Source organism: Aspergillus campestris, assembly GCF_002847485.1.
Source record: "Aspergillus campestris IBT 28561 chromosome Unknown P168scaffold_7, whole genome shotgun sequence".
Lineage (NCBI taxonomy): Eukaryota > Fungi > Ascomycota > Eurotiomycetes > Eurotiales > Aspergillaceae > Aspergillus > Aspergillus campestris.
The window spans coordinates 1459657-1485068 of NW_020194342.1; the positions used below are offsets into that span (position 1 = coordinate 1459657).

General features: G+C 52.9%; 12 protein-coding genes across 12 annotated transcripts; 9 read left to right on the top strand and 3 right to left on the bottom strand.

Annotated features, from left to right (window-relative positions):
- Window positions 1-134: 134 nt before the first annotated feature.
- Window positions 135-1158, bottom strand: P168DRAFT_291029 (mitochondrial 54S ribosomal protein bL27m). The gene has a single exon (XM_024837337.1). It carries the CDS (start codon window positions 1104-1106, stop codon window positions 270-272), a length of 837 nt encoding a protein of 278 aa, XP_024692536.1. The 5' UTR covers window positions 1107-1158; the 3' UTR covers window positions 135-269.
- A 148-nt stretch (window positions 1159-1306) lies between these two features.
- On the top strand, window positions 1307-1975 carry lcl2. The gene is made up of 2 exons (XM_024837338.1): window positions 1307-1581; window positions 1638-1975. The coding sequence occupies exons 1-2, from the start codon at window positions 1404-1406 to the stop codon at window positions 1829-1831; spliced, it is 372 nt and encodes a 123-aa protein (XP_024692537.1). The 5' UTR covers window positions 1307-1403; the 3' UTR covers window positions 1832-1975.
- Window positions 1976-2674: 699 nt separating this feature from the next.
- Window positions 2675-4632, top strand: P168DRAFT_305237 (scramblase family protein). The gene is made up of 3 exons (XM_024838914.1): window positions 2675-3147; window positions 3215-3386; window positions 3442-4632. Exons 1-3 carry the CDS (start codon window positions 2786-2788, stop codon window positions 4567-4569), a joined length of 1662 nt encoding a protein of 553 aa, XP_024692538.1. The 5' UTR covers window positions 2675-2785; the 3' UTR covers window positions 4570-4632.
- A 154-nt stretch (window positions 4633-4786) lies between these two features.
- On the top strand, window positions 4787-5968 carry P168DRAFT_311445 (E2 ubiquitin-conjugating protein UBC7). Its single transcript, XM_024839501.1, has 2 exons — window positions 4787-5322; window positions 5396-5968. The coding sequence occupies exons 1-2, from the start codon at window positions 5076-5078 to the stop codon at window positions 5647-5649; spliced, it is 501 nt and encodes a 166-aa protein (XP_024692539.1). The 5' UTR covers window positions 4787-5075; the 3' UTR covers window positions 5650-5968.
- A 152-nt stretch (window positions 5969-6120) lies between these two features.
- P168DRAFT_345279 (putative meiosis-specific topoisomerase Spo11) lies at window positions 6121-7677 on the bottom strand (the record flags this gene model as incomplete). Its single annotated transcript, XM_024841863.1, is given in 7 exon segments — window positions 6121-6599; window positions 6614-6740; window positions 6822-6887; window positions 6947-7033; window positions 7098-7206; window positions 7273-7339; window positions 7425-7677. The coding sequence occupies 7 exon segments, from the start codon at window positions 7675-7677 to the stop codon at window positions 6121-6123; spliced, it is 1188 nt and encodes a 395-aa protein (XP_024692540.1).
- Window positions 7678-8189: 512 nt separating this feature from the next.
- Window positions 8190-10898, top strand: P168DRAFT_327965 (terpene cyclase/mutase family protein). Its single transcript, XM_024841299.1, has 4 exons — window positions 8190-8622; window positions 8688-9151; window positions 9211-10656; window positions 10726-10898. Exons 1-4 carry the CDS (start codon window positions 8416-8418, stop codon window positions 10814-10816), a joined length of 2208 nt encoding a protein of 735 aa, XP_024692541.1. The 5' UTR covers window positions 8190-8415; the 3' UTR covers window positions 10817-10898.
- A 162-nt stretch (window positions 10899-11060) lies between these two features.
- P168DRAFT_327966 (co-chaperone SGT1) lies at window positions 11061-12857 on the top strand. The gene is made up of 2 exons (XM_024841300.1): window positions 11061-12018; window positions 12081-12857. Exons 1-2 carry the CDS (start codon window positions 11167-11169, stop codon window positions 12648-12650), a joined length of 1422 nt encoding a protein of 473 aa, XP_024692542.1. The 5' UTR covers window positions 11061-11166; the 3' UTR covers window positions 12651-12857.
- A 251-nt stretch (window positions 12858-13108) lies between these two features.
- Window positions 13109-16044, top strand: P168DRAFT_237656 (putative SIR2 family histone deacetylase; the record flags this gene model as incomplete). The annotated part of the gene is made up of 2 exons (XM_024833568.1): window positions 13109-13175; window positions 14861-16044. 2 exons carry the CDS (start codon window positions 13109-13111, stop codon window positions 16042-16044), a joined length of 1251 nt encoding a protein of 416 aa, XP_024692543.1.
- Window positions 16045-16387: 343 nt separating this feature from the next.
- On the top strand, window positions 16388-17965 carry P168DRAFT_305242 (cyclin-dependent serine/threonine-protein kinase phoA). Its single transcript, XM_024838915.1, has 3 exons — window positions 16388-16638; window positions 16730-16753; window positions 16861-17965. The coding sequence occupies exons 1-3, from the start codon at window positions 16453-16455 to the stop codon at window positions 17773-17775; spliced, it is 1125 nt and encodes a 374-aa protein (XP_024692544.1). The 5' UTR covers window positions 16388-16452; the 3' UTR covers window positions 17776-17965.
- An 871-nt stretch (window positions 17966-18836) lies between these two features.
- P168DRAFT_291037 (putative cAMP receptor-like protein) lies at window positions 18837-20824 on the top strand. Its single transcript, XM_024837339.1, has 4 exons — window positions 18837-19509; window positions 19568-19769; window positions 19836-20402; window positions 20479-20824. The coding sequence occupies exons 1-4, from the start codon at window positions 19253-19255 to the stop codon at window positions 20761-20763; spliced, it is 1311 nt and encodes a 436-aa protein (XP_024692545.1). The 5' UTR covers window positions 18837-19252; the 3' UTR covers window positions 20764-20824.
- Window positions 20825-21153: 329 nt separating this feature from the next.
- On the top strand, window positions 21154-21948 carry P168DRAFT_319408 (PMF1/NNF1 family protein; the record flags this gene model as incomplete). The annotated part of the gene is made up of 2 exons (XM_024840274.1): window positions 21154-21563; window positions 21654-21948. 2 exons carry the CDS (start codon window positions 21154-21156, stop codon window positions 21946-21948), a joined length of 705 nt encoding a protein of 234 aa, XP_024692546.1.
- Window positions 21949-22040: 92 nt separating this feature from the next.
- Window positions 22041-23920, bottom strand: P168DRAFT_270650 (uncharacterized protein). Its single transcript, XM_024835218.1, has 4 exons — window positions 23777-23920; window positions 23680-23710; window positions 23429-23570; window positions 22041-23360 (listed from the first exon to the last, which is right to left on the bottom strand). Exons 1-4 carry the CDS (start codon window positions 23837-23839, stop codon window positions 22088-22090), a joined length of 1509 nt encoding a protein of 502 aa, XP_024692547.1. The 5' UTR covers window positions 23840-23920; the 3' UTR covers window positions 22041-22087.
- Between the last annotated feature and the right edge of the window lie 1492 nt (window positions 23921-25412).

Here is a 25412-nt window from a genome sequence, read left to right on the forward strand (position 1 = left end):
ATACCCCTCTACCTCATGTTTACCCCTGTTTGTTAAGTGCATATGTGCCGGTTATTGATTAGATCTAGCTATGAAAAAACAAGTGTGACAATCTGGTTTTCATCCTCTGTGGAACAGAAGAAATAAAAAAGAAAGAAACTTCAGACATGGTACATTTATACGGCTAGCAACATCTATAAATACAACAAGTTAAAGCACCGATTCCATTCCAATCCAATCAAGTCGACCGACCGAACGAAGAAAGAGAATAATATCTTGACATGTATCGTTTAGCGACCACCCTTGCCCTTCTTGGTCTTCTTCTTGTTCTTCAAACTCTTCATCTGGGCCGCGCGATCAGCACGAGCCTGTCTCTTCCGCCACGCCAACCAGCGATTCTTGCTATTATACGGCTTGGCCGTAATCCCCGCCTTCTCCGCAGCGCGACCAATCTGCCAATTCGCCTCACGGTACATATAACCCGGACGCAGCTGGGGTCCACCCTGCGCGGCGGTCGCAGCGTCCACGCTCGCAACCACAACACCATCCGCACCCACATGGGCCGTCAGATCGGACCGCGCGGGCGACTCATCAGCGATCTCAATCCGCGGCACCGCAACGCGGTTCAGCTTCCGCCGGCTGGGCGCATTCCGCGGCGTAGGCAGCTTGCCCTCCTTCTCGAAGCAGACGCCGATGAACTTGCGGTCCGGATGAAGCTCCGGGTCCAGGTAGTACCGCACGTAGCCGGCCTCCGTGGCATAGATGGTGTGGTCTCGGCCCAGCGCGCAGTTCTCGCCCGGGAACCACTTCGTCCCCCGCTGCCGGAAGATGATGCATCCTGGCACGACGTATTCTCCGCCGGAGCGCTTCGCGCCGAGGCGTTTGCCGGCCGGGTCGCGCGAGTGTCGGTTGCCGGCGCCTTGGGAGGCGTGAGAGGCGTGGCGGACTTGGGAGAGGGGGAGGAGGAGGCGGCTTGAGAGGGGCGATGGGGTCGCTGAGATTGGTCGCGGGAGGATGGACGAAGGTGTGATGGTTGAGGATCGGGTGAGGGATTGCGAGGAACGGAGAGATGGGGCGATGGCTCGTTCGAGCAGCCGCATGGGCGTTAAGAATCGGGACTGTAGCATTGTGGGCTATTGCGATTGGAACCCGTCCTGTGGTAGGAATTGCCAGGAGTGGATATGAGTCGGGATGGATCGAGAGTCGGAGATGCTGAGGCCTTTTTTCTCCCCGTGACCGAGTTCTTGGCGGGTCACGTGAACTGGCGCGAGTTGGCTTGATCGCCGACAGCAACGTAACCACCAACTATACATTGTACTTATTTCGATCGCATTCAAACTTTCTACAAGGATTACTCTAGTATAATATCCAGATTCGTCGCTCTTGAGAAATTACCACCAGACTCCCAGCTTCGCATTGGCAAAATGCTTCCCAACCTACTCCGCACCCTAGGAGCCCTGCTCCTACTGGTATCCGTCGCCCAGGCCCAGTTCCAGTTCTTCGAGCAAATGTTTGGCGGCGGCGGCGGCCGTCAGGAACAGCAGCGCGCTTCTCAGAACGTTCCCAGCGACAGCTCCCGGTATCAAAGCATGTGGGAAGGATGTACGTATCAGACCCCCCAATCATGTACTCCCGCAGTGGACTAATCGACGCTCTAGCACGATGCGATAAATACCTCTGTCCTGGCACACTGGCTTGTGTCCATTTCCCGCACCACTGTCCGTGTCCGCATTCCGATGTTGAGGAGAAGGTGGAGTTGGGTGAGGGCAGCGCTGTTTGTGTCTCGAAGGGGGGTTATAAGCCCGGGGAGGCGGCGCGGAAGATTGAACTGGCTAGGAAGGGGCTGCTATAATTGTTTGGATTGGTTCTTGCGTGGTCAAAGGGTAGTTGTTTGGTGTCTGAGATCCAGTGGTTATAGTTGTGCTCTATATCCAGTCAAGGTCAGCATGGCGTGTATCATGGTCCCGGAAGACTCATTACAAGTAAACTAAAAACACATAACAATACATTGATACCCCTGTGTACACCTGTTTATTCAACGAGCAATGAATCCAGCAACCAACAACCTCACATCTTCCATTGAATATGTCGTGAAGGTGCACTGGATGATAGCCCCCTCGACAAGACTCCTCGACCGGTTCGACAACGTCGTATATTCTCTCGAAACGTCGCATGTCGGAATTGATTGTAGCTTACATGGTGTTCAGCAAACAAGGCTGTCTTTGTCTGGATCAATTGTTCTTGTCCCAAGGTGTACAGAGCTATACTGATTCTCAAGAGAAAATGGCGGAAAGCCTTTGTACACAACTCGGAGCTAGACAATTTGATATCATGTAATCGAGCTTGAACTGTCCAATAACAACTTGTGGGAACACCTGTTGCTCAATGATGCTTGCTCAGGAATTTGAGATAATTGATACTTCACTTTCTCTTTAAGATATACTTTGAATAGAAAAAGACTGGTAAGCGTATTTAGAGGTAGAAAATCGATATTCCCACGTCTGTAACTGTACCATGCTCTCATAATCTTGTTCTAGTGACAGGCGTGTAGTTTCATGGCTTTGTTGGTGTTGGCAAGTTGTAACTCCATACTTGGAGTCGTAGCGGTGATGTGGGGAATTATCTCCGGGGTTAACTCCGCCGCCAGAACAAGTTCCGTCATGCTCTCTTCTGTAACCGCCACAACTACATCTCCTTCCTCTTCCTTGAATATCTACATTTCCACCTATTTCTTCTTGGATTCACAATACTAGGTGTCTTGATAACTTACTTCGCCGTATTGGCTACATTATACACCTACTGGACCATGTGGAGTGTCCAACTCCGACCGCACCCGGCGCGGTTGCTCCAAAAGCCCAGTCGAGCTTTCGCCAGCTCTCTCACTAGAGGACGAGTAAACCCTCGCGGCCCGCGCAATTCAATCCGAAGGCCAGAGCTTATCCGGAAACCAGGAGCTTCGCCGCGGCAACCTGAAACGTCGAATCCGCAGACAGATCAACCCAGCTCTGTCAATACAAACTATGACCCCGCGCACAACACCCTCCTGGCCCCAGTCCACATCCCAGAAGACCCCAATGGCGTGCTCAAAGAAACGCATCCGGCTACGAATCTTCTGGTGAACTCGGGGTTGGTGGTGCAACGGCAATTGGAGATGATGAATGTGATGATGTGAGTGGTTGTTCCATTTCTACGGTAGTTAGTCGGGTGTCAAGCTGACAGATGGATTTTCCGGCAGTGGTTTCGAACAAGCCAACAAATATGTCATTATGGATGCGAACGGGAATCATGTTGGGTACATGGCGGAGCAGGAACGGGGCATGGGTAACATGATGGCGCGGCAGTGGTTTCGAACCCACCGGAGTTTCGTGACGCATGTATTCGATAAGCACGAGAATGAAGTGTTGCGGGTGAGCACTCTCAACATAGATATGTTGCTACTCTTCGTTAGGCTCACAATGTCAGTTCCACCGTCCGTTCGCCTGGATCAACTCTCGCATCCGTGTGTATGATCCTCTCGATGTCTCCAACAATGTCCACTCCACCTCGACCGGTCTCCAGAACGTTTCGTCGGGCGCCCTTACCCAGGCCACCGATGCATCCAATGCTAGAGTCTCGCCGCTCGGGTTCGACGAGATGCGCGTGATCGGAGAGGCCCAGCAGCAGTGGGCGCCGCTACGGCGCAAATACAACCTCTTTACCTACCACCACTCCCCCAACCCTGCCACCGACATGGGTTCTACGCAATTGCCGCTTTCGCAGTCTGGACTCTCCCAGATGCAGCAACTGCAGTTGATGCGATCCGCCGGAGGTAGTGAGGATATGGGACAGTTCAGCCAGTTTGCCTATGTGAACGAGCCTTTCCTGTCGTGGGATTTCTCCCTCCGTTCGGCGGAGAACCAGTTGATTGGCTCGGTCAACCGTGACTTCTCTGGATTTGCTCGCGAGATGTTTACAGATACGGGAGTCTACGCGCTCCGAATGGATTCGGCCGCTCTCGCCCCTGGACAGGCACCAGGGCCGAACGACGCCGCCACGGGGATGACCCTGGATCAGCGCGCCGTCATGCTGGCGACCGCCGTGAGTGTCGATTTTGATTATTTTAGTCGCCATAGCAATTCGGGCGGTTTCGGGTTTATGCCGCTCTGGATCCCCGGTATGGGCGGCGAAGCAACCGCCGGGGGCACCGCTGCCGGGACCGCCGCAGGCGAAGCTGGGGCGGTGGGGGATGCCGCCGCGGGGACCCTTGGCAGAGCTGGAACCGCTGGAGGACTGGGCGAAGGAATGGCAGCGGGGGCCGCCGGGGCAGGGGCCATGGCTGGATACGATGCCATGTCCCGGGGCATGACGGGGGACAGCCAGGCACAGCCCCCACCCGATCAGCCGCCGGCTCCCATGGACCAGCAGCACCCGTCGGCGGGGCCAACCGGTCCTTATGGGGACACCTGGGGTGAACAAGCCGAGAAAGACCCATGGGGTCGGGGTGAAGAGGTCGAGAAAGACCCGTGGGGTCGTGATCAAGAAGATCCCTGGGGGGCCGAAGACCCCTCGGACGGAGGTGAAGGCGGTGGAGATGACTTTGACTGGTTCTAATGCATGTAATAGATAGCTCGCTCGATATTCCGGGCCTTTGTACTATATTCAAGGAGATATCACCGGGTGTAGAATAGTATATATTCATTCTTGGAGTGGACCGTACTGTAGCCTGAGGCATCAAAGGTCCCGATTAGGACACGCCGAGATCCGACCGGCGATTTGCAGTGGCAACAATTGGGAAAAGAAAAAGAAACGGAAACCCCATCATTCCTCGTCTCATTCGTTCATAAGTAGATATAACCGGTATCCCTCTCTATTTTTTGTTTCTTTCCTATCTACACTTTTCACTCTTTGCGGACCTGATCTACTTAGTCGCTGGTGGTTTTCACCCGGCAGCCCCACTCCGCCGTTCTCCGCAACCGCCATCACTCTACCAACATAAGTACACTTAACTAGAAGATCAATTTCCCGACTGCGCTCCTCACCAAATACAACAACCCCATTGATATCGGAAACTGTTCCTGCTAGACACCTCGTGCAGTCACCATCAATCTCATATCACCATGTCGTCCGTCGCTCAAAAACGTCTCTTCCACGAGTACAAGAACCTCTCAACCAACCCCCCGGACGGGATCACTGCTGGGCCCGTCACCGAGGACGACATGTTCCACTGGGAGGCTCTCATCGAGGGACCGGGAGGCACGCCGTTTGAGGGTGGAGTGTTCGCTGCCGAGTTGAAGTTTCCCAAGGACTACCCGTTAAGTCCGCCGACGATGAAATTCGTGGGAGGTGGGGTTTGGCATCCGAATGGTGAGTTTCTTCCCTCTTCCACCTTTCCCCTGTTGCAACAGTTTGAATAAGTAGCTGACGGAAATGCGTCCAGTTTACCCCAACGGAACCGTCTGCATCTCCATCCTCCATCCCCCCGGCGACGACCCCAACCACTACGAGCATGCGTCAGAACGATGGTCGCCCATCCAGAGCGTGGAGAAGATCCTGATCTCGGTGATGAGCATGCTGGCGGAGCCCAATGACGAGAGTCCCGCGAATGTCGAAGCCGCTAAGATGTGGCGGGAACGGAGAAACGAGTACGAGCGGAAAGTGCGCGACGAGGTGCGGAGAGGGTTGGGGTTGTGAAGTGAGCAGGGGGGTTGATTGATAAGGAGGGCGGAAGTGGAGGGTTAGACTTGGCTGGAGGAAGAGGAGGAGGGAAAGGTGGCTTCGTGCCATGCGTATATATATGCTCTATTTGTTGTGTTCGTGTTGTGTTCTCTTCGTCGCCAGGCGCTTGGTATGCATAGCTGGTCTCTGTTGTCGATGCATGCGTTCTTAATAGTCTTGGATTGACTGATGAAATTCGGGGCTGGCGTTCATGGCTTTTTCAGTTCGCTGTTGCGAATATATTCTCTTTCTATTTACCTTTTTTTTTTTTTCTTCTTCTTCTATCTGTTGATCCTATCGTACTCTGGTTTCTGCTGATCCCTGGGTTTTCATATGCACTTTCCACAGCCGGAGAACTAGGCATTCCACACGTCAAACTACAACTACTTCTAAGTATACAGTCATGTATGAACTCACCTTAGCCTGCATGATGACCACCCGTCAAGATCACAACAGCACCTCCATCCTCCGATCAATCCACCCCTCCAACCCCCCCTCCCGCTCATAAAGGATCTCAATCTCGGCCTTCACATTGAGCATAAGCATGCGTTGTAACTCCACACGCCAACCCAACTCAGGCCCGTCCACCGCGAAAACCGGATTCCTGCACAGCATAGTAACGATCTTTTTCCTGTCCCTGGCAGTCAGACGCATGAGCGCATCATCCCCACAGGGGTCCGCTCCCGCAACGACGGCCGACACGTGGAGGCCCAGACAGCGTAGACCGCGGACGTTCAACTGTGGGTTCTCGTGCGCGGCTGCCATCGATCCGTACTTGTAGGTTGCTAGGATGGCCAGTCCGTCAGGGTCTCCGTCGACTAGGGCGAAGAATTGTGGACGCCGGTGGGGTTGGGATTGGGAGGGCGCGTCGAATAGTTTCCGGATGAATGCTCTGGTGGAGTAATCGGGGTATCCTTTGCCCTGTGCTGTGTGTTGGCACAGGATGGCCGGGAGGGAAGAGCTTGAGGGATTGGAATGGGGTTATGCTTGCTTACTGTGATGAGAATGCCTTTTCCGGCTGCTGCTGTGTTGTGATATCCGCTTCCTACTAGTCGACGGTAGACAGCCTATGCTTGTTGGTATTGTGATGGAATGCGCATCCTACATATGGGGGAGAAATGTTCCATGCGTACCTCCTTTTCTAGAACCAAGATCCATTCTATGTCGGAGATATCCACCTCTATCGTCTCCTGTATCCGTGGTACGAGAGTGCTCTATTCCCGTCAATGAAGTCTATCCTCGTCGATTTCCTACTCAATCGGTGGAGGCAAACCTCAGAGTATTGGCGCGTCTCCGTGGGATGAGCTGATGGGTGAATCAGCTTGTATTGGCCCGCGACGAGTCCTTTTGCAGCTGCTTCCTTTGTTGACCCTTAAAGTCAGTGTCTGCCTTGTGAGTCTGTCATCTGCGAGGGCAGTCGATACCACGTTCAACGATGCCCGGTTCACGCCAATGGTGTAGGCGATGTCATCGACTAGGACGTCGACGACTCTCTGGGATCCGAAGCAGCCGGGGTCGCTGTAGTAGATATCTCTATGAGTAAAGAATGATCAGCCGCCAGCCGTCTATCAGATGGATATGAGACCTATTGATATTCACCGTTTTGACACCACTAGACCAGCGTGGAATGCATCGGCAATGGCCGTTAGAAGACGCAGGGTGATTGCTATGGTGAGTCCTAGTTAGGATTTCTCCCCCAAAGAATCGCATCCATGATCAATGTGCAAAGGATATAATAGATCTCATCTCACTGAATCTCCACGCTTCGAAGCAATCCTTTCCTGGCCAGGAATAGGTGAGAAGAGAGCCTGTGTCTGTGGTCTCCAGAGCACCACTGTTGGGGTTGATATGGAAGGCAACGTTTCCAGATCTGCGTCTCAGTGTGACTGAGGGCCTTCCATTGGCATCGGACATAGCGTTGAGGAGACCTGCGAGAGTGTCGTCTATGTACTTTTGGACTCGCTCTTGGTGGTGATTCTCGGGGGTTGGCTCTGTATTGTCCATGTGGCGATTGGTTAGGATTATATGTAAAGATATTGTTAATATACTTTGTATCAGTAATTTATTGATTGTCTCAGAGTAATTGAAGTAGTAGATGCCGTTGGGAATTACCTATTAAGGTCTGGCATGCAAGATGAGTTTATAGATCTGGTGGTTGTAGTCGGATATCTATATTCACAACACACTACTTGTTCTATACAAATGAACAACACAACCACTATTATTCCGACCGTAATATCCTACCATATAACATTATATCCACATCCCATCTACTTACACCTACTTCACCACCATACTAACTACTGATATATGGTATAGACAGTGTCAGTGATTGGTCAACGCATAGACTACCCCTGATGACTCAGCACCAATCGGATCCTTCCCTGATGCATTAATTGGCTGCGCAATTGAGGTGCATCCTGCATAAACATGACTAATCGCATTGTGATCAGGCAAACAGTTCGGCCTCGGACGATCTCCCAACTTCCCTTCTGGATCTCCTTTCCCTCTCGCCTTGATTCAATTGAACGGAGTCGTCGAAGGGTGATCGCTGACGTTTTGATCTTTTGACAGTCTTTTATCTTATACGACTTCTCCCCTAGATTTGTCTTCCTTCTAGCCGTCTTCTAAAAAGGGCAGAGGTCAAATAAAGAAATAAGGTCTAGTCTGGTTCATACCCTAGGCTCCACTGGTAACAATCGCAACTTACAACCATTGTACATCATCACCCGACGTCGGAAAATGACCGGGGAACACATTGGCCCATGGCGGACGGCCGTTCAGGGCCATTTATCTCCTGATACAAATGGGGACGCTCAAACGGACTACTCGCGGTGGAGGTTGCGCGATGATCGCGGTCGTCAGACCTGGCATTACCTCGAGTCGGACGAAGAGAATGAAGCGTGGGCGCAAACTGTCGCTGATAAGTATTTTATGGGCTTGCCCACCGTTCGTCTCCCGCGTGTTGATCAACTATTCGAAATCACAGACGTGGTGCTGACCTTCCGATACAGGGACTCCCAGACTTGCCGCCGGCAAAGACGCCGCTGCAATGCGCGGAGAATGGCTTGGAGTTCTTCTCCAAGCTTCAGCTCGAGCCCGGAAACTGGGCTTGCGAGTATGGTGGTCCCATGTTCCTCCTGCCGGGAGTGCTCATCACCTATTATGTGACCCATACTCCCATTCCGCCGGAGTATGCAACCGAGATCAAGCGGTATCTCTTCGCCCGCCAGAACCCGAACGATGGCGGCTGGGGTCTTCACATTGAGGCCCACAGCTCGGTCTTCGGAACTGCAATGAACTACGTTGCTCTGCGCCTGGTCGGCGTCGGTGAAGATGATCCGCGCATGATCAAGGCCCGTGGGTTGCTCCATAGCTTTGGCGGCGCCCTCTATGGACCCCACTGGGCCAAGTTCTGGCTCAGTATTCTGGGAGTCATGGAGTGGGACTGCGTCAATCCTGTACCCCCCGAGATCTGGTTAGTTTTGTGACTCTACACCTGACACCGGCCTGTCCTATGCTAACCCTATTCTCCAGGCTCCTCCCGGACTGGGTTCCTTTTGCCCCGTGGCGGTGGTGGATCCACATGCGCCAGGTTTTCCTGCCCATGTCATATCTCTGGTCCAAGCAGTTCTCCCACCCCTTGGATTCGTTGACCAAGCAGCTTAGACAAGAACTGTATACCCAGCCGTACGACTCGATTGACTTTGCAAGCCATCGGAATTCCATCCACGAGGCTGATAACTACTACCCGAAAACATGGCTCCTGAACCTGGCCAACCAGGCCCTGGTCCACCTCTGGAATCCCTACTTCCGGTTGAACTCCGTGGTCCGCCGCGCGGAGGAGTGGACCTGGGAGTTGATCCGGATGGAAGACGAGAATACCGACTATGCGGGGCTGGGACCCGTGAGCAACCCGATGAACATGATTGCCTGCTACATCCATGACGGTCCCGATAGCTATTCGGTCCGTCGTCACCGGGAGCGTCTGAACGACTACATGTGGATGAATAACGAGGGCATGCTCGTGAACGGCACCAACGGCGTCCAGGTGTGGGACACGGCTTTTATCACGCAGTGCATTGTGGTGGCCGGGTTTGCAGACGACCCCAAGTGGCGCCCCATGCTCACCAAGGCCTTGGAGTTCCTCGAAGATCACCAGTTGCGCGAGAATGTGCCGGACCAGGAGAAGTGTTACCGCCAGCACCGGAAGGGCGCCTGGCCGTTCAGCAATAAAACCCAGGGATACACCGTGAGCGATTGCACCGCGGAGGGCTTACGCTCCACCATTCAGCTGCAGGACATGCATGGCTTCCCGCGCCTAATCTCCTTGGACCGCCTCAAGGACAGCGTGGACTGCTTGCTCCTGATGCAGAACCCTTCCGGTGGGATTTCCGAGTACGAGACGAGGAGGGGATCGCCCAAGATCGAGTGGTTGAATGCTGCCGAGGTGTTCGGGGGGATCATGATCAGCTACGACTATCCCGAGTGCACGACGGCCACCGTCACCGCCCTCTCGCTGTTCAGTCGATTTTACCCAGACTACCGCGCCGACGAGATCCGAGCCGCCAAGGACAAGGCCGTAGCGTATATCAAACGGGTGCAGAGAGATGATGGGAGCTGGTACGGCTCGTGGGGCATCTGTTTTACCTACGCAGCCATGTTCGCTCTGGAGAGTCTGACCAGTATTGGGGAGACGTACGAGACGAGCGACTATTCCCGCCGGGGCTGCGAGTTCCTTCTATCTAAGCAGAAGGAGGATGGCGGCTGGGGAGAGTCCTATCTCAGCAGCGAGCGACACGTCTACACCCAGCACGAGACATCCCAAGTGACCCAGACCGCCTGGGCGGCTCTTGCGCTGATGGAGGCGGGCTACCCGCACAAGGAACCGCTCCGCAAGGCCATGCAGTTGATGATGTCGCGGCAGCAGCCCAACGGTGAATGGCTGCAGGAGGCCATTGAGGGGGTGTTCAACCAATCCTGGTAAGTGCGCTGAAGAAAACCGAGTTGAAAGAGAATTGAAACGAAAGAAACTGACTGATCCGTGTCCAGTATGATCTCCTACCCGAACTACAAGCTCTACTGGCCCATCCGGGCTCTGGGGCTGTACAGTAAGAAGTTTGGCAATGATGAGCTGGTCTAGGGGCGCTGGGGGGATTTCATATATCTAGTAATGTGTACGTTTTGCAAAGCGCTACAAGTTTAATGTTATAATTCTACATAATACCATGATCCGACCGTTCCGTTCTATAGATTTCCAATATTTTATATCCAGATCTGTATATATGAGGTAATCACGACCAGCTGAAGCTGTGGCTGACTAAGCTCCTCCCCCGCAGGTCCAGAAGGTGATGGAATCTCCAACAAGAACGCCTGCAGCTCTCTCACTACTGTCAATGCAGACTCTCTTCATACAGGACTTCTATTCTCGACCTCATACACAGTGAATAGTCAATCATCAAACACACCCAACGAATTTAACTATCCGGCACCATGAACTCCGCATCACAGGGCGAAGCGGCGCTCGCGAGCTCCGACTTCCCCAGCGCAATCCGGTGCTTCACCCAGGCACTCGTGGAACATCCCCGATCCCCGACCTACTACATCAAGCGCTCGACGGCCTTCTCCCGACTTAGACCCGCAGATGGCGGTCCCAACCACGCCGCCGCCCTGCGAGATGCCGAAGTCGCCTTGACGCTGGCCCAAGAGCGCGGCAGACGGGAGCTGATCATGTCTGCCCAGATGAGGCGCGGTGTCTCGCTGTATCAGGCGGGGAAGTACGGTGATGCGGATTACCTTTTCGGCTGGATTCAGCAGAAGATTGCTCCTGGGGGGGAAGCGGCGAAGAATGGGGCGGGTAAGGAGGGGAAGATTCAGGATGCGATGGCTGCTAACAAGGGCTCGTCGTCGGCGTCCTCGACTAAGTATGAGCAGGAACTGCCGATTTGGAAGCTTAAGACTGCGGGGAGTCTGCGCAAGTTGGCGGAGGATGATCCCAGTCGGGCTGTCACCGTTTCGGAATACCCCGCCGGCGTCCGCGTTCCGTCGGAGAAGGAGTTAAAGGGGGAGCTAGAGGCTTTGAAATCTGGGAAGGTGGATGGCGTCCAGGCACAGGCTGGGTCGGCTGGAGAAGCTAAGGGTGGAGAGTCTGCGGCGGTGAATGCTGCGTCGGCTTCGACAGGTGCTGGAGGCCAGGCTGCGCATGGCGCTCAGACGTCTACGGCAGCACCTTCGGCGGATAAGGTCAGACACGAGTGGTATCAAACGAATGATACTGTCGTTGTCACCATATACGTGAAGGGGATTCCGAAGGACAGCGTGGACGTTGATATCAAAGAAGACTCGGTACAGTCCCTCTCACCCGGTGTGCATACCAGACAGTACACTAACCGACTATCGACCAATAGATAACCCTACAGTTCCCATTGCCCTCAGGCTCCGAATACGACTTTACACTGGACCCTCTGTTCGCACCAATCGACACAGCCACATCCAAGCTCTCTGTCATGTCCACCAAGCTCGAAATGGTCCTGCGAAAGCAGACCCCCGGCCAGAAATGGAGCACACTGGAAGCCTCCTCAACGAACGTCAAGATATCCGATCGCGCGGCGGCCTCAGGAGCAGCACCCGCCAGCACTCCCGGACCCGCGTACCCATCCTCGTCGCGCCACGGGGCCAAAGACTGGGACAAGCTCGCCTCGACCCTCACGGCGAAGAAACCCTCCAAAGAGAAAGGCAAAGAGCAAGGCACAAAGACCGACGACGCAGGCGACGAGTCGGACGGGGCCGAATCGGTGGACTCGGACCTTGGCGGCGATGCGGTTGATGGGTTCTTCAAGAAGCTCTACGCCGGCGCGGACCCGGACACCCGTCGCGCTATGGTTAAGAGCTACGTCGAAAGCCAGGGCACTTCGTTGAGTACTAACTGGAGCGAGGTGGGCCAGGGAAAGGTGAAGGCTCATCCTCCTAGTGATTGATTTGGTTTGTCTAATTGTTCGTTATCGGGGCGTACATACCAAGAGCGAGTGCTTTCACGAAACGAAAGGAGGGTGGGAGGTAAAAACAGCATCGATCGGAGTTACGACGGCATCATAATCATGATCATTATTATCATTACATCTAGCGCGCAATCATGTACTCTTTCATTTTAGTTTAGTCCTTTATCCCGGCATTTTCAAACCGATTTCCATCAAAGGTCATTCAGTTGTAATTTCCTCCGTCCTCTATATATACAAAAGTAATGGATACTCCCATTCCCATCCTTAAAACCCAGAACGCCCGGATAAAAGCAACACCCCTTCGTAAAAATCCCCCCACAACGCATATGCATGAATTTTAGTAGTATGCAACCCTAGTCGCTCACCCCCGACTACTCTCCCCACTAGCCTCTTCATCCGATTCTCCACCCTCCTGATACAAGAAAAACTGAACAAAGATGCACATGTCCAAAAACAAGGTCCCAAAACTGCCAATCAACCAGGAGAGGTTAACGAGAACATACCGTCCGTACTGCGCAGCGGCGTCATCCGGGCTACAACGGCCACCTGTCTCAGACGGACAGACGGGGGAGTAGGCAAGGATAGAGAGCACGTAAGTCAGATTGCCTATGCAAGCAAACAGGAAGAAAAGCAGCGAGACGCCGTCCGTGGACTTGCGGCGATAGTTAAGCAGGATCTGGGGAAGCCGGGAGCCGAGGTAGAGGACGGCGCAGAGGTAGCCGAAGATCTGGCCGAGGGTGTCGAATTTGAGGGAGTCGTCTGGTGTGGACGATGGGTCTTTGGGTTTGGAGGGCGAGGAGGCCGGGCTCACGTACCAGCCTAGGATGCCGGCTGCGCAGACGAGAGCGACGGCGGAGGTCTTGATGAGGATTGATTGGAGGGTGCTGATTTGGCGGGCTCGGCGGGCTTTGGTCTTGGGGTCGGTGGGTTCGATGAAGGGTGTTGCTGGGGAGAGGTGCGTTCCGTCTACTATGGGGTGGAGGAGGGAGGACGCTGCTGAGTGGCGGCGGTGGGTTGTCGGGGAGAGGAGTGGAGGCGGTGCGTGCTGGGGTTCTGGGCGAGGGTGTGGTGCGGGTGAGGTGTCGACTGGTAGGATTGCGCGTTTTTCCTGGACAGTAAGGCTGTGCGCTCGGATGACACGCCGGTGTCGCCGGCGGCAGAAGAAGTGTTTCCAGGGTCATTGGGCCCGCTGTCCTCTGCGCGAGATGCTGGCGAGGATGGCTCCTGCAGGGTGAATCCACGGTAGTAGAAACATTGTCCGAGTAACACGATGTCGGCGAGAGTATAGTACACGGCTAGGATGACCATCGTCGGCAAGACCCCCTGGAGAACCGCTCCAAGGATATTGAATACATCGCCCGCCAGCCACACGATGAGGAATAGAAGCGAAAGGCCATCTGCAGAGCCGCGGCGAAAGTTTTCAATGATCTGGGGGGAGAAGACGACGACCCAGCAGGTAATGGATATAGAGCTATAGTAGTGGTTAGCAGATGCTTCAGTTTCCTCTCCCACATCTTCTGCTATTCTTTCCCTCTTTGTTTCTTTTTCCCCGGGGAACAATGCTTACCCACAAATGCCGCTCAGCGCCTCAAGATCAACGTTACCCAGTTGCGAGGGAAACATAGTGAGAGCGGCGCCAGAAGGCTAGATTGACACCAACTCGCCGTTCAGCCACACTGTCCTGTAAATTGGAGAGCACTGGAGAGTCTATTTGAAGAGCGAAGGAGCCAGATGGACTGGGAATGAAAGAAGCCCTGACAATGACGTCTTGAAGACTCTGCGGGATCACGTGGTGATATCCGGGGAAACTTCCGCTATGTTCGTATGACGATGTATGGATCGTCCCAGAAACCAGACAGATCGCATACACCAGCAATAGTATTGGCTTTTCAGACTGCCACTCTGATATTAGCGAACATGCCAATATGCAATTATAACAGTCCTCGAGGGAGTTACTCCTGTTCGCGACATTGAAAACGGCCATGTCATGTGATCGTTATCGATAAGATGTCTATTAGTCATCGGTGGGTCGTCCTGCTGTTTCGCGCAGAAGATGAACTGAATGATTCAATCCATCTTCAAGATTGGACCTTCCATAGAACGGAAGGAAGTCACTTGCCTCATTTGCTTCAAATGAACGAGCTGTGACATCGGCCGTGCACTCCACACTAACTCTCGAGCTGTATCAGCCAAGCATGTGTCTTCAATGACGAAACCCTCGATCCGAATCCCTTTGACTGGGCCGCTGCCTTCGCCGATCATTGTTCCCCCGTCCGCGCGCACGCTTGCTGGGGCCATCGATGCTCTCGGATCTTTCCTGACGGCCTCTCCGTCTCCGTATCTGCGTGGGGTCGATGTCGGGCGTTACTCTCAGACGGTCCTTTTGACCGGCGCTGGCATCTCCGTCGCATCAGGTCTGTCGGACTATCGAGGGGAGAACGGCACGTATGTCACCAACAAGCATTATCGGCCGATCTACTTCCATGAGTTTGTGCGACAGCATGAGTCCCGCAAGCGGTATTGGGCTCGGAGCTTTGTCGGATGGCCGGGTCTGCAGAAAGCCAAGCCCAACACAACCCACGAGGCCATCCGGGACATCGGCGCCAAGGGCTACATCAGCTCCGTGGTGACCCAGAATGTCGACTCGTTTCATTCCATCGCACATCCCACGCTGCCCACCTTGGAGCTTCATGGCTACTTGAGGTCTGTCGTGTGCACGAGCTGCCGCAATCAGTTTTCTCGGGAGGAATTCCAGAAGTCGCTGGAGAAGCTCAACCCCGCCTGGGCCGAGTTTCTGGAGAAGGTGGTCACGAGCGGGGCACTCGACACAGACAACCCTGTTGAGCAACGACGGAAGGGTCTCAAGCTGAATCCGGACGGTGATGTGGATCTGGCCGAGGCTCCATATTCTACTTTTCGATACCCACCATGTCCTACGTGTGTGGAGAAGCCTCCTCGTCTTGAAGATGGCACACGGACCAACGTTGACGTTGAAAACGATGGAGCTTGGCTGCCGACGTCTACTGCTGGGGTGTTGAAACCGGCCGTCATCATGTTTGGAGAGAACATCGACCCGGCAGTCAAGGTCGCCGCAGAGGAGGCCATCGATGATGCTGGAAGACTCTTGGTGCTTGGCAGTAGTCTTGCCACCTATTCGGCCTGGCGTCTAGTGGACAGGGCCCAGAAACGCGGTATGCCCGTCGGTATCATCAATCTGGGCGGTGTCCGAAATGAGTCGGTCCTCTTTGGTGAATTGGCACAAGGGAAAGGAGATCCGATCGGATCCCAGCACATACGTTGCAGCCTCCCCTCCGAGTCGATTCTCCCAGCGGTTGCGTCACAGTTGCCCGATCTCCATCACAGGATGTATTAAGTCCATGCAGGGGGGGGAAGCCATAGACCGCGCAGACTGTATAATATTGTCCAGGATAGACCACCTATCGGAGTGCCTACCCTCCATGGGGACTCGGCTGATCCAGTGTACATAATGTGTGAGTGACTGGATGCATTACCACAAAGCGTAAGCGCCAGAAGACCAGCTAGAGTTCCGAATATGCATGATGATAAGCAATGATTTGCGAAGAGTGACCGTGATAGATGTAAGCGCCAGGAAGGGGAAGGCGGTGGGAGAGACGGACTATCGCGGCCGCGGGAAACGTGGGAAGCCCCGCGCTTGCGGGAATCCAGACCATCTCTCTCTCTCTTCTTCTTTACTGCAACTTATTCTTTTATTATCAACAACTCTTTCTCCTCTCTTCGACCTGAGTATTTGATTATTTATATGGACATCACCAACAACACCCCCCTTCGTACTGCCAGTTCATCCTCCACCACGCGCGATCCCATCCCTCAGATCGTTTCACCCAAGTTCTTCCTCTTCCCCACCCATTCGCAACCACGCCCGACAGTTGTCTCCGCATCATCAGCCATGGATAAACAACCTAGCTCGTTCCAACAGTTGGAAAAGGTAGGCGCATAATTTTCCTCTCTGTCTTTGTCTTCTTGGCCGGACTAGGAATCGTGTGATCATCGACTAACCGTGACTCCGTTATCTCCAGCTTGGCGAAGGCACTTATGCCACCGTACGTGAAAATCACTCTGATATCCTCTCACTCCTTGCGAATTTGAGATCTACCTCCATCTCTTCCGCTCTTTCCATCGATTCATAATGTAACCAGTTTGAAAACAGGTGTTCAAAGGGCGAAACCGGCAGACGGGTGAGTTGGTAGCTCTGAAAGAGATCCATCTCGATTCCGAGGAGGGGACTCCGTCGACGGCCATTCGTGAGATCTCGTTGATGAAGGAGTTGAAACACGAGAGTATCGTGTCGCTTCATGATGTCATCCACACGGAAAACAAGTTGATGCTGGTCTTCGAGTACATGGACAAGGATCTCAAGAAGTACATGGATACCCGGCCTGATCGGGGCCAACTGGATCAAGCGACGATCAAGTCGTTCATGCATCAACTTCTCAAGGGCATTGCGTTCTGTCATGAAAACCGGGTCCTTCATCGCGACTTGAAACCTCAGAACCTCTTGATCAACAAGAAGGGCCAGTTGAAGCTGGGGGATTTCGGCCTGGCTCGTGCTTTCGGTATTCCCGTTAATACCTTCTCGAACGAAGTGGTGACGCTGTGGTACCGTGCCCCCGACGTCCTTCTCGGCAGCCGGACGTATAACACGAGTATTGATATCTGGTCGGCCGGGTGCATCATGGCGGAGTTGTACACGGGCCGTCCCCTCTTTCCAGGGACCACGAACGAGGACCAGTTGCAGAAGATCTTCCGCCTAATGGGCACGCCGTCAGAACGCTCGTGGCCCGGGATCTCCCAACTGCCCGAATATAAGCCGAATTTCCATGTCTATCCGACCAACGATCTTGGCGTCATCCTCCCCCAGATCGATCCGCTCGGACTCGACCTGTTGAATCGCATGCTCCAGCTCCGACCGGAAATGCGGGTTAGCGCGCATGATGCGTTGCAGCATCCCTGGTTCCATGATCTCCCGCAGTTGCAGGCACAATTGCAGCAACAGCAGCAGCAACAACAACATCAAATGGCAGGCTCCTATGGAGGCATGATCCCACCGCAGCAAGCATATTAATTCGAGTTTGGGTTTTGTTTTGACCTCCTCTTGGGGGAAGCAAAGGAGACGTATCGGGGCGGCTGGCTTCCTCCTCCCTTTGTTCCTCGTCATCCCATTTTCTTTGTGCCGTGTGCATGTTATGGCCGGCCAGGTGCGACGAGATGATGAACACATTAGTATAACTGGAGAGTGTGGCGTTGTTCTTGGCAAGGAAATTCATTGATTGTCTTTTGTTCCTGTTTATTTTTTTTTACTTTATGTTTTACTTAAATCTGTTTTGTTTGATTCTATCTGGGCGATTTCTTTGTTCTCACCATGCATCGGGGTGACCACTAAGAGGCACGCCACTTTGCTTGCGACACTTATTGATTGTTACTTGAATTCAGCGACTGGCGAATGAGACTAATTGGAACATCTTCTGAAGCAACCCGATTCTACTACCTTCCCAACTGGATAATACTAGTACAAGTAACCATTGTTCCTCCCCTCGACTTGGTCACTTGGAAGAATCTGCGCATCAGCTGGTGATACTTGCTGAACAGCAATATAAGCTACTAGACAACAGTCAACACGTGCTATACATCAATCAGAGCTGAAGACCATCGGCGGATGAATGATCACGAATGCAATAGTCCAAACCCCTGGTCCAGTTGACTGGATAGAGTTCATGCAGAACACAGCCACGGGGTGAAAGGCCATGAGGACACTAGCCATTTCTTGATCATGAAGATTCCACGCCGATGCCGGGCGACTTGACATTTCTTTGTTGTATAAGCCCTAGCATATAGTCCCATTCCCGGTTTGAGGCAGAGCCCGACTTCCCCAGGCTCTGGTCTCACAGTCCCACTATCCTTCTTTCTTGATCTGCACAAGGTTGCCTATCAGTCTAGAGGATGGACCATTGACCTTGGCTTTTGGGTTGTACCTCTTCTCATATGCCTGTCCCTCAAAGAAGAGACTATGTGACTCGCGCGGCATTAGGAACCATTCGGGTCCTACATGAACAGCGCGTTGACTTGATTTAGAAAGTGTAGAGCATAGTCCGTGCACATTGATTGAATGATGAGTTCCTAGTCGACCTAGACGTGCGACAAAGGCATGCTCAACTGGGTATAGGGTTTGGACGCATGATCACAGCTGCCCTCATGGGTAGGAACTGATCAACACTGAGGCGCCCTTCGGTCCACGGTTGGTGGAAAGGACCCAAATGTAGTACTGATATGTACGGACCGCTTACCTTGGGACGAACTGCCTCGCGCACAGCCTGGCCCTTCCTTTTTCTTTATCCCATATGCTCGCTGACTATAACCACATATATTATATGCGGTGATTCCATCCGGGTCGGACCCCACCTCCGGTTGAAAGGCTATGCTACTCTTTTCTTCTGGATTGGTGATCTGACTGGATTGTAGGGCTCACACCCTTGTGAATTCCTGTATATATCTAGACGTGGTATACAAAGACATCTGGACATCCCAAACCCAAAACAGACACCATGACAGTGCTACCACACCAACGATATGCCATCGGATTCACAGAGCGTGTCTGCTCCGTCGTCTCTCTGCTCGGAACGGCCGTCATCGTCATCTCTTTCCTCTCGTCGCCCTCCTTCCGCAAGCCCATCAACAGGCTGGTCTTCTTCGCCTCCTGGGGCAACATGATGACCAACATCGCGACGATTATCTCGGCAACAGGGATGCAAGCAGGGTTCAACACCCCTCTGTGTCATTTCCAAGGCTTCCTGATTCAATGGTACGTCGACCTATCCCGAGCTGTCTGGCCATGCCTTTTAAGTCAACGCACTTTACAGGTTCATGCCGGCCGATGCGCTGTGGACGTTCGCCATGGCCTGCAACGTCTACCTCACATTTTTCCACAAGTACAACTCAGAACGACTGCGCCAGCTCGAGTGGAAATATCTGCTCTTCTGCTACGGCCTCCCGTTCATCCCGGCTTTCACGTATCTCTTCATCGTGAGCGAAAGCCGAGGGGCTATATACGGCTCAGCCACCGTGCGTCTCCTTCTAAACCCAACCCCACAGCCGCCAGCTCGAATGCAAATTAACTAATCGCTCTAGCTCTGGTGTTGGGTCTCAGACTCCTGGGACTTCCTCCGCATCGCAACCTTCTACGGCCCCGTCTGGTTCGTGGTGTTCCTGACATTCGTCATATACGCGCGCGCCGGCAGCGTCATCTACAAGCAGCGACGACAGCTAGAAGAGATCGGCGGGCACGACTCCGGCCTTGACGTTGAGAGGCCCCTCCGACGAGGTCTGACCAGGACGACCGAGATCCGCATCACTAGCGAGCCAACACACAGGGACACCGAAGCAGGTCGGACCGTGGCTGCCGTCGTGTCCAGTCGTGTCCAGTCGCTGTACGACCCTTACTCGGTCTCGATTGAGGGGGGTGGCATCGCCAGGCCGGAGTGCTGCGTTGTCGCTTCGAAGCAGGTTGACCAGGGTGACCTCGAGCAGTGTGTTACTGCTACCACTATTGCTTCTCCTCTTTCTCCTTCTCCTCCGCCTCTCCCGCCTACTACTCCTTCTCTTCAACGCCGCCGTGTGCGCTCAGACGCTAGCTCTGCGGCGTGGGTGTACACCAAGTACGCCATTCTTTTCTTCTGCGCGATGCTAATTACATGGGTATGTATCCATTCTCTTAATATGTCCTTGTCAAACCGCTACAAAACCACTCACTCGCTCACTCACCACTCCATAGGTACCATCGACGATCAACCGAGCGTACGGGATTTTCAACCCCGGGGATTTCAACTTTGCGTTGAATTACGTGTCTAGCTTTGTGTTGCCATTACAGGGGTTCTGGAATAGTATCATCTATGTGTCGATATCGTGGCCGGCTTTTAAAGAAGCGTTTGCGCGTTTGAAAAAGGACCGGTTGGCGGGGCCGAGACAGCGCAGCGATATGAGTGTTAGGGAGAGGGCTGGGGGGAGGTTTCATGCTCAGCCTTTCGGGGTGGATGAGAGGGAGTTGTTGTCGGATTAGTTGATTCTTTCTAGTCCTTTATATAGGGTTAATCGGGAATACAATATATATATACTTCAATCGCATTGACGTTTTAAGGGCATTGAGAGTGCATGTGGCTGCTATACTGGGTGCTGTAATATGCATATATATGTGTAGACAATGATCATCTAATTATAATAGTTATGGTATTTATATATCCCTACCCTTGCAACGATATATACTAACCATCATATGCTTGCCATCAAGTCTATACAGATCACGTGTCCCACGCGTCCCGAGGCGGACGGATCCTTATCGCAACCCGCGCGACGCATAATACAACAACACCTCCACCAAATCCCTCGCGCGAAAACCAAACTCCCCAAAAAAGAGAATCCAAATCATTCCAACCAACGAGCCACACACAGCATGCCCGACCAGTTAAGCACAACCAGCCAACGCCGCCGCGCCTCCCGCGCAGCAGCAGCATCCCCCTCCCCGCCGCCCCCAGCCCCCGTCGCCCAAACGCCCGGCCCGCGCGCATCGCGTCTCCAAGCCGTCTTCGAGCAGGCGCTGGCGCGCACGCTACGCGCGAACTCCTTCGCGAATTTCTCGGGGTGTTTTCCTACCCCGGCGACGCATGTCCCCGGGAGTCTGGAGTCCGTGTGGAGGCAGTTGAACGCGAAGCTGGAGGAGAGTGCCAAGGCGGAGTTTGAGGATATTTTGCATGAGAGAAATGCGATTGGGCAGTTGAATGAGCTTGATCGGTTGGTGGGGGAGGCGCGGTTTAGGAGGGATAATTATGATAAGGAGGGGGAGGGGGGGGAGGGGGTTGTTGCGTATGTTTTTCTCTCTTTTTCTTCTTCTTCTGGGTGTTGAGGTTTATGGGTGTTGGTGGTGGTGGATGGCTAATTGTTTGTATGTTGCAGACCGCATACACTCTCTCCGGATGAGCTTTACAAGGCCCGTCTTGCGCCCTATTTGCAGGAAGCGCAGGAGGCGCTGGACGTGAAGATCGAGACGACGCATGCTCAGAACGAGGAACTGTCGCAGAAGGTCCAGGCCCAGCGGATGGAAATTGATAGTCTGTTGAAGAATCTGGAGGCCGTGGTTGGTGACCTCGAGGGCGCTGCTGCTGCTGCTAGCCAGTTTACCTCCGAGAGTGATCTCCGCAAGGATGCGATACAGATGGAGGAAGAGCTGCGGACGCAGTCTGAGAATTGATGCGTGGTGGAAGGTTTGTCTTAGGTTTGGGAGCGGAGGATGGTAGTATGGGTAGGTACACTTTTCTTTTCCCTTCTTCGGTCTTTTGGTTCATGACATTGATTCCATTATTTGGTCGGTTCTTACAGTGACGGCTATATTACAACAATAAGGCTTCCATATCTGCCGGGGGTATCCATCCGTCTTCCACCACGTCTTCGGCCACCGCCAACAGCTCCTTGGGAGCTGTAGCCTTGAGATTGGCCAGTTTCTCTTTTTCACCGCCCAACGCAGCTGCGATCGCCTCCTTGCACGTCGCGTCTCGTTCCTCGTCTGTGGCTCCGTCCCTGCGGGCGAGAGCGGCCGCGCCGCGGTAGTACGTCTGGGCATTCCGGAGAAGGACGGCGCCGTTCTGCTGGGCGGCTGGGTACTCCCACGGCGACGTGCCGAGTTTCCATCGGTTCATTTCACCGTCACCCCTGGCGAGATGAATCTTGGGCAGGTTCTCGGCGCTGGGAAGCTTGGTGGCTTTGGTCAGGCTGTCCAGGGCGGCTGAGAGTGCTTCCCATCGCAGAGTCAAAGCATTCGCAAAAGCGTCAGGCCCTTGAGACGGCGGCAAGTCGCCAACTGCCGTGTTGAACGCCAAGAGCGCGTCCGCCTTGCTGCAGAGACCGTCGGGGTCGGACGAGATATCCAAGTCGGGACCGTACGCGCGGCTGATTACCTGGGAGTACGTTTCGACGTCGATCCTCTCACCGCGGTAGAGGACCTCGTTCAGGGCGCAGGCGAATTTGGCCCGGGCCAGGTACGCCTCGTACTGTCTGTTTGAGTCCGCGACGTAGGCAGTGATCTTCTCTTGGAGCGAATCGGACGAGTACTCTTCGACCCACGCCAGCCCGACGCCGGGATCGAAGGTCAGCAGATTGCAGAGCGCTGTCAGCGTGTCCAGCTGCGCCACGGCGGTGTCGACTAGGGTATCCTTGGTGATGGGCTCCACGATAGCGGCCCACTGCTCCTGTTCCGGTTCTTCGGAGGGTTTCTCCTCGCCTGCGGGCTCGGCGTTCGACTGCGACTGTTGCTCCCCCTGCTCCTGGGCGTCCATTTCGCCAGATTGGATCTGCTTGATATGCTCCTGCATCTCGGTATACCGCATCTCCTGCAGCAGCAGACACCGCTGGAACAGCTCGACAGCCTCCTGCAGGAAGTTGGCCGCCTGGGAGAGCCGGTCCCCGGAGGGATGTTTGGTATCGGTGATGGCCTCGGCCAGACTGGTCAGGACCTGGGCGGTGTTGAACAGGGTGTCGGCGTTGTCTTGCTCCATGGCGAGGGCATCGCGGTGGGACTTGAGGGTGATGTTGAGGATGTCGACCAAGGGAGCTGGGAGTTGGGAGGCGAGTTTGGGGTGTTGGGTGATTTCGTATTGGACGCGGGCTCTGGTCGTTATTAGTTATGGTTTAGGGTTGATAATGAATTGACTGGTTGGTGATGGGATTGAACATACTTGTTGTACGCGAGATCAAAAGCATCGGGGTGCTTTTTTAAGCCCTCGTCGTAGGTAGCGATGGCGCGCATGAAGAAGCGCATGGATTTGGCGGCGTCGCCGGCGCGCCATTTCTCGCCTGCTTCTTCCTGTTCGACGCCGACTATTCGGGTTGATTCAATATTAGATACATATGGAGGATAGAGAAGGGTGGTCAAGGGTTGGTTATAGTAGGATAGCATCCCACCAGGGAGGAGGGAGACTAGACATACCAGCTAGATACTCATCAGCTGACTCTGGGCCCTAATCATTACGGTCAGCCATCATATCTAGGATAAGAGGCTCTCTGGAGTAGAGAGGAAGACTGACCTTCTGAACCGCCGCTTTCTTCTTCAGCTTGGGCTCTCTCAAGAAGGACTTTGGTTTCGGCATGGTGGATATCAAGCATGCAGTTCAGTATTGCTTTTCTTGCTTTCTTCCTGTCACTTCTTCTAGTTTGATATTGTGTTGTTTGTCTTTGGATCAGGGAGCTAGGTGGGAAAAAAAAAAAAGAATGACGTCTGTTTCAATTGGTTTATTTTCCGTATTTTTCATTTCGGTTCGTTATCAATCGCCGTGGGGTTATCTTACACCGCCATCCACACCGCTCAGTCTAATATCATCTTATGCACATTATGTCTGGAGGAGCCTGAGGACTGAGGTACTGATCATATTGATATATGGGTACCTTAGGATTGGGATCTATATCAGCTACTAGGTTAAGATATATATGGATTGATGAAATATATGATCATCATCTGAAGAGACCACAGGATGAATGACCAGGGAAAGCAAGTATAGTATAAACTGACCCTGTTGGATAAATCCTAATTATACCCAGACTAACAGCAACTACTAGTTACTGATGATTATCTAGTTGGTTAGCACACTGATCAACATCCCCAAGTGGGCGATGTAAGACATAATGCGCCGTACACAGACTACGGAGCACAGGAGGGTCATGTCGATCTTCCACCAACGGTTTTTGAACAACGGATTTCCATTCTCCAGTAATTGCCCGTAATGATACCTCACACAAGACAGAAATACGTAACCGTAAAGTAAAAATCTCTGAAGAAGGGCTAGACAGTTAGTGCTGAGTTGAGGAACTAACACTGGGTCAGATTCTAACCGTCCTCGGCTGATGCTCGCGTGGCTTCAGGCACGTGGCGGAGAATCCTGGTTATTTTATCATTTATTATTCTTGTTTGTTCTGATGTTATTCTGACGATTGTTATACTTGTTCTTGTTCTTGTTCTTGTTCTTATTCTACTTATATTTGATTATATATGATTATTGTTGTGATTATGATATTATTACTATTTTGAATTTGCAGTTGGCCTGTCTCTATAAGGATATAACCTGTCACCATAATTCTCATTATATATAAAGATATAAGGATCATAAAGTAATAACAAAGATGGATAGGAGGTGGCATGACAGGATAGTACTAATTTATGCTAATAGATTTTGACTGATTTCCCCACGTCTGCTCCGGCTTCAGTCCTTCATTGATCGTCCGTTCTTTTACTTCTCTGGGCTGATTTTCATTTTACTTTCTTTTTCTTCTCTTTTCTTTTCTTGGTTGTTGGTTCTGATTCAGACTGGTCTCTAACTTCTGTCCTTTAATATTATTTGAACATATCTGACTCCCCCTTATTCCTCCGTAGGGATTGAGGATACAGGATATCTGGATTCCTTCATGAACAGATATAATAAATCTACCGGTAATAACCTGTATCAACAAGTCAACAGTATTTATCTATAATTCTACGAAAACCCACCGACAATCATCCACAATCATCCCAAGTTAGGCTGTTTCGCATGGCCGAGTGAGGTTAAATCAACTGAGACCCACCCACGCTCACCCATGGCTTGTCTCACTCACTCATTCTCTCTCTCTCTCTCTCTCTCTCTCTCTCTACTCTCTCTCTTCTCATTCTCTTTTTCCCTCCTTTGCCGCCCC